Source organism: Limulus polyphemus, unplaced genomic scaffold (assembly GCF_000517525.1).
Source record: "Limulus polyphemus unplaced genomic scaffold, Limulus_polyphemus-2.1.2 Scaffold1119, whole genome shotgun sequence".
NCBI lineage: Eukaryota > Metazoa > Arthropoda > Merostomata > Xiphosura > Limulidae > Limulus > Limulus polyphemus.
In genome coordinates, this window is record NW_013666729.1 from 339,507 (window position 1) to 346,955 (window position 7,449).

General features: G+C 31.7%; 1 protein-coding gene across 1 annotated transcript in view; it reads left to right on the plus strand.

Moving 5' to 3' along the window:
- The window catches only part of LOC106462217 (kelch-like protein 18), a 19,244-nt gene extending 14,753 nt beyond the window's left edge, over positions 1-4,491 (plus strand). The window contains exon 9 of the mRNA XM_013922115.2: positions 699-4,491. Coding sequence (XP_013777569.1) covers positions 699-1,079 — 381 coding nt within the window. The 3' untranslated portion in view covers positions 1,080-4,491. The remainder of the gene's footprint in view (positions 1-698) is intronic.
- Positions 4,492-7,449: the final 2,958 nt, after the last annotated feature.

Here is a 7,449-nt window from a genome sequence, read left to right on the forward strand (position 1 = left end):
GTTGGCGGTGGGTGGTGATGACTAGCTGCCTTCCCTCTAGTTTTACACTGCTAAATTAGGGACAGCTAGTTCAGATATCCCTCGTGAAGCTTAGTGCGAAATTCAAAGACAAACAATCTTTGCAGTAGCTTTGTGTAGACTAGTCGGAAAAAAAAAGTAATCAATGTCTTTTAAAACTACAATTAATAAATTTTCCACACTTCTTTTTAGGCTTCTTAAAAATTACTAATAAGGAAGGTTTTAATTAATTGAGTATGTGGTTCACCTTCCGATGCTGCAAAGTGAACTCCACACTTTGGAGCCGTAGGTGAGTTATACGAGCGATGGTCAAATCACACTATTCAATTAGAGTAGCCCAAGAGTTGGCAGTGGGTGCTGTTTACTAGCTGCCTTCTCTGTAGTCCATCAGTTGAAATTTAGAGATGGCCAACACATATAGACCTTGTGTAGCTTTGTGCAAGTATCCAAAACAAACAAATAAAACCTTTTGTTTTTTTCACCACTGTGTATGATATTAGCAGCAAAGAAGTATGATGAACTTGGTGTATGTTTTTCATCAGTTTGCACAAAATGTCATGCATATACTAAAAACATATTTTTAAATAGGTTTATAGTGGTTTGATACCTTTTTTATTTTTTCAAAGGTTTAAGATTATTATAAGAGCAAAAATATTTAGAAATTATTTTTATGGCTGCAGGTTGAAAGGTATGACCCACAGTCAGGTCAGTGGATACTAATGCCTCCAATGTTAACGAAACGATGCAGACTGGGTGCAGCTACCATGAATGGTAAAATTTATGTATGTGGTGGCTATGATGGCTCCACCTTTCTTCAAACTGCAGAAGTTTATGATGTTCTGACAAAACAGTGGAGTTTCATTGCTTCGATGAATGTCAAGCGTAGCCGTGTGGCATTAGTGACAAACTGTGGGAAGCTCTATGCAGTTGGTGGATATGATGGAGAATCGAACTTGAGCACAGTTGAAGCTTATAACCCAGAAACCAATGAGTGGAGTTTTGTAGCTTCTATGTGTGCACACGAAGGTGGAGTTGGTGTTGGAGTTATTTCTGTCTTATAAGTGAAGATAGGGATACATAGAATAAACAGTAAATCAAATTTATTTGACTTGGGTACTGCAAATATATTTTTCTTTCAATGTCCCATTTTTCTTGCATATTCCAAATAAGAATTTTTCTTTTCAAGATATTTTCAATTTCATCACAGACATGAGAAAATAAACTCATAATATTTATTTTAAAGTATTTTCTATGCCATTATACGAGTAATATTGTTTGCAATTTTGTAGTACATTTATAGAATTTTTTTTAAAAACATCAAAGAAAAGAATGATTAATTATTTGTGTTCATAGATGAATGAAAGATTGAAGTGATAACATTCAAAATACAACTAATACATAGCTAATATGTTTGTGCAAGAAGAGCATATGTAAGAGATTGGTCCTTTAATACCAATGTACTGTACTTGTATCAAAATTAGAATGTGATCAGATAAGCTGTATCCTAACCATAAGAAAGCAAGGCTTCACTGTGTATACTTTTATTTTTTGTTTTCATATATGTAGTCACAATTTTTTCCCAGTTACCTTCTTTAAGCTACATGTAATTTGGACAAGTTTTGTGTAGATGGATTTGTTAAAGATTTTATTAGTGTTTTTAGAACCAATATCAAATCTTTAAAATATGAAGTATACTAACGAGTACCATTACTGAAAAAGAGTATCACAAATATATTTATTGTAAATTTTCTGATTTGTAATGTTACTGTCTCCCATAAACTAAGTACCATAAATGATCTTAGTATTGTATTGGTTTAGTAAATAATCCTCATCAAGCCAAATTGTAATGTGTTTAGTCTTAAAAAGGAACCAAAATCAAGTATTTCGTCTTAGAATGATTATAATTATAAGAAAGAGCTCATGTATTTAATCAATACAAAAAAAATTAGGTTTAATAGCTCAAACATTAATGCAGTAATATGAAGAGCTGAAAAATTACAGACCTGTAAGTGGTAATGACTAATTCATATACAGTAATAAACCAAACAAACGTATATGTCAATAATGGGGAAACCTAGAATATGGTCTTGCCAAGTTTGGCCTAATTTTTCTTATCTTACAAAATTACATTTAATTCTAGGTTAAACTAACGTTATAAGTATTACTTCTTTCAGTGTAGTCAGAAGTACGTTTTTTATTTAAAATTGTGTAAAAGTTACAAGAAGTTTAGTACTGATGTGAGAGAGGAGTGTTTTCTTGAATATGTTTTCATTTGACAAATGGCGTATGAATATGAAAGTTGTAAAACACAAACTTAGTACTAAGAATTTAATTGTGATGTAATTTTGTTGAAAAAATAAAGCATAGTTAGAGTGGTCACAGGTGGGAAAACAGTTATGTATGATAGATAAATAGTAATATTAAGCTATAAAAAAAATTGTTTACTTCTACTCTGTGTAGTTTAATCATCTGGATAGAAGATAGCGAAATAAGAATGATTGTTTAGTGTATATTAAAATATATAAAAAGTGTGTTAAAGATTAACAAAGGTAAGGTGTTTTTTTTTACAAATTTTAATGATATTTTCTGTCAATAACTACATCTAATACTGCACAGTGAGCTTAACATCACTTGGATAAAACCTGTTATTACATGAACAGCATCTTCAATGTTTAATTTTTCTTCAGTTGTATTAAATAGAATGCATATACTTACTGTTTTGTAACATAAAATCACTTTTTTTTTTTTTGAAGTCATGAATGTATATTACTCTTTGTATTTTTTGACAGTGGAACGTTATAGTTACCAAAATGTTAGAATAAAGTTTTTCTTATTGTTCACAATAGTTGATGGCAGATATTAATATTTCGACAAGTGCTAGCTTAACCCAACACAATAACGTATACAGTATGATAAAAAAAATGAAAATTTTGGCTGTATTTTGACATGAAAAGTAGTTATCAGATATGAGCTTTTTCTGCAATTTTATTATGGGCAAAATATTTTCATCGTGAACAGAAGAAAGAAATTGATTTAGAGAAGAAAACCTTGCAGGTCTTATTTTGCTGATATATTAATTATTAATGACCTTTCAGTTGTGTTATCTGCTACTGTGCATACCTTGCGTCCATCAAATGTTCGTGCTATCACGACTACTTCCACATAAGGCAGTTATTTAATTCCATGTGACCCGATTTAGGAAATTAGAAAATGTGTGTCATGTATATCTGGGAACATTTGCACTTGTCATTGTGGAGGTGAATTTTCCTGATATAATTCTGTTGAACAGTGGGAAAGTTCAATCGCTTCAGTGATGGATCTAAGTGACATTTTTATTAGTAGTTGTAGAAGAGAGAATCAAAAGGCCATTAGTTATTGGTGAGTGATGCATTTCAAGTACATTTGTATACATATAAAGACCGTTCCTTATGTATCATTTTCAAACATTATGAAGCTATAATTGCCTTACCCCTAAGAATTAATAACATATATTGGACATGTAGAATGGTCCCATCCAAGCATAAATAAAGTGAAATCCAGTTAGACTACAAATATGCTGAGATTGCACTACAAGGAACCTTGAAACCCAAAATTTTCCCGGTGCTGTTTTTTGTACTTTGCTCCATGGTGGACCAACAGATTCATTTCTCTTCCTAAAGCAACTTTTTACCTTTGTGAATGTATAGAATAAATTGTGTTAATTTGTTAATTAATATTTGTAAACTTGTTGATGGATGAATATCTTGGCATTTTTCTTCTCCAGCTTGAAGAAAGTAGCTGGAACATTTAAATGAGTTGGTTTTACAACTTCATATACAAATTTTCCAAGTGGGGTGTTTAGGCCTCCATGTTGAGTTGAAAAATACAAAAATAAAATTGTGTTTTCACTTTCTTATAGTTTACTATATTGTTTTAAATGTTACTGCTCAGACACTGTTTGTGTATTTCAAATCTAGTAAAAACACATATTTGTCTCTCAGACCTTCTGTTTGTGCATCTAGCAAGTGGAAGGCTCACAATAAGAGTGGGTATGCTTTGGTTGTCATAACTTTTTCTTTTAACAAATTAATCGACTTCATGAATGGCATGTAAAGTAAAATAAATGTCTCTAGTAAGTAAAAAGTTCGAGTTGGATATATGTATTAAGTTCTATTGCCATTTTACAGTAATAATAAAAGATTGATACATGTAGCTACAGGAGAAGTACATGTGCAAAAAGTTAACATTTTTAATGATGTGTGTACTGGTGAACATTTTGTTTTGGGTTAGTTCTAAAATGACTGTGTAAATTTTGATTTCTTCTTGAGGTAAGTTACACTGAACTTGGTGAATATCAGATCGGGAAAAGTATCTAAATAGTTAGCCAGATGGTAAATAGTAGATTTTATTAATTGTATGTTGAACTGCAGACTGCTGTGTGAAAAGTTACTCTTGTATTATACTTCATTAAATAAAGATTTCAGTTATTTATAACAGTTGACTAATTTAGCTCTATACACAAGGACACATTCAGTTTTGGTGATTATTAGATCAATAATAAATGAAGGTAGAAGTTCACATTTAGAAATGCCATTTAAATTTTATTTAACTCACCATAAACTATAACTGGGCAATTTGCAGAATTTGATAAAATAATTATCAGGTTCGTGAATCTATTACTCTCAGTATAAAAACAATAATGATCAGAAACACTAATTTTGTTTAGTTGATTATTTTACCTGACACTAATCAATGTAATCGATATTCATAGATAACTAATCTAATTGTCCAGCTCTACTGTAAATCCAATATTAAAGAGTATTAAAAATTATTAATTTTAAAATGAAGTAGTTGTCTTGCTACAAAAAGTACTGAAACAAAAATTAAAATCGCAAAATTATCAAATTTAATTCTTACTTTGGTCTACACATGTGACAGCGGAAAGTATATAGACTTACAACGCTAAATTCCAGAGTATGATTCCCTGCGGTGGACATAACAGATAGCCAATTATGACCTCACACCCACAGGAAGAATGAAGCGGCCCACCATTGCCCAAGTGTGTGAGTGGGTGAAGAAATCTTGGGATGATGTTAGGCCTAAAATCATTGTGAAGTCTTTTAAGAAGTGTGGCATTAGCAATGCTCTTGATGGCACAGAAGATAATGTGTTATTTGAAGTCAGTGATTCCAGCAGTAGTGATGAAGATTTTTCTGGTTTTGAAGATGAAGATTTTTCTGGTTATGAAGATGATTAAAATGTATCCCCATTTTCTTACTGTGTTTTAGTTTATGTTCAAGTGTTTTCTGCTTGTGTAATGTGCTGTTAGATTACTTTCACCAATATATGCTTAAATACACTAAAAACTTTTTTTTCCTGAATCTGACCTGCTGAAATGGGGGTGCGTCTTATATACCCATGCGTCCTATATGCCATCATATACGGTAGTTGTTTTTGCTCTAGGCTCTCTGACGAGGTCAGTCGTTGTTTTAATTTGTAACTGAGCTATTTTCGACCTTTTGCCCCTGTAAATCAAGGTACTATTTACGTTCTGTTTATGTATCTCAGTAGGTTTTTTGTGGAAAAGGTTTTTATAAAGCGATTTTTGTGAAAGCATTTTTGTTCGGCCGCCATTTTTTTCCTTGTCGATCCCTACTATTACTGTACTTAATGTTAAAAGATTAACCTCATGTTAAACTTCGTGAAATAAATATTTCAGTGAATGATAGAATTACTTGACTAACACAACATTTTCTTTCCTTCAATTTTTAAATCAATGTGACTTAAAATTTCAATGAAAAATACGCATGTTGCACTTTTCTTGCCAGCATGTTGTGTGTGTATACCAGAAACTACACACACACACACATACAACCAAATTTGGGTGCACTCCAATCCATCTGTTATTCGTAGTTTAATCAAGTAGGATCTTTCTATGAGTGTCTAGCAAAAATATCTAGGGAACAACCTGAAATATATTTTGCTCAGTTCTCTAGAAATCAAGTTGAAGATAGTCGCATTGTCAATAGCCTTTTTCTGGTGTATCTCAACTCGTCATTGGAAAATAGTTTTTGCATAAAATATCCCAATTACAAGTTGACAACTAATAAGAACACCTCCATATTTGCTACTACAGTGTTTCTTAAAATTTTGTTCATGAACCACGTGAATATTATTATTTTCTATCTCTGTAGAAAACACAATAGGATCTATTTATTATGCTGCAGTTTACTACATATGTATAATTATTTTTGCTTTTAAGAATTTACTTTCATCTCATTAATTAAAACCTTACTTTTCCACATATATTTTCTTATCATACTGTATAAAAAAAAAGCCGTAGATTTGCAAGAGATCTCAGTCAGTTCTAAAGTCTTCAATAAAATGTTTTCCACTTGATTGCTCTTCTAGTTAACACCATCATTCAACTGTTGACCATTATATGATAACAACCACATGGCTGACAAAGCAAGCCTGTTCGGCGATAGGTTTCAATCTCACGACAGCTAGAATCGATGTGATTAATTATCAGTCATCTTATTATATCATCACATCCATTACTCAATTTCAGAGTCAAATGCATTACAGATTATATATATATATAAATTCCAGAGATGAAATAGTCCGATAAATTAACTTACTTGGCAGATTAGCTTTTGCAAAATGAGTTAAGATCCTTGTTCGCACACGATAAAATTTTCCATTAAACTATTTAAATACGTTTGTGACAGTAATTCTGCATACTTTTCTAGCTAGGCATGTATCTACTTGTTTATCTGCGTGCATTTTTTGTTTACTTGTATGTTTGTTGACATAGTCTATTAACCATCAGATTGAATGAAATGGGAAGTACAGAACCTAAAACATTTTCTTATAAAGTACACGTAATCTTCATTAAACATCCACTACATTATGTAAGAAAAGCAGTTTATTTTCATTTTTCTATCTGTTTATTTCTTCCTGCTAATCTGTATTTATTTCCATTTTAATGTTAACTTCTTACCAGAGAAAACCTACTACGCACATCACAACTAAAAGTCAACGAGTAATAAATAATTAAATATACTGCTATTACATTCTTATTGTAAAGATTAGAATGAAATGTTTCTCAGAAGCATACCCTCATTGTTAGCAATATTTTCAGCCATAATCTCATTGAGAAAATGGAGTCAGACTTCTTAAGCTTTATGATATGATGTGCCATTGGCCACTATAAGTGGTCAAACAGGCAAATAACAGATTAAAGGTCTTTTGGTCAAAAGTTTTGTCAACTGTGAAAGTTCATATTTATATTTTCAATGTAGTGGAGCAATAGCAGAAAGTTGTATATGCGTGCATATTGTATATTCATATAACAGTTGGGCAGGGGCGGATTGGCCTATCGGGATACCGGGACTTGTCCCGGTGGGCCGATAGTCCAACTTAATTTTGGGCCGATCTACATAAAAGTAT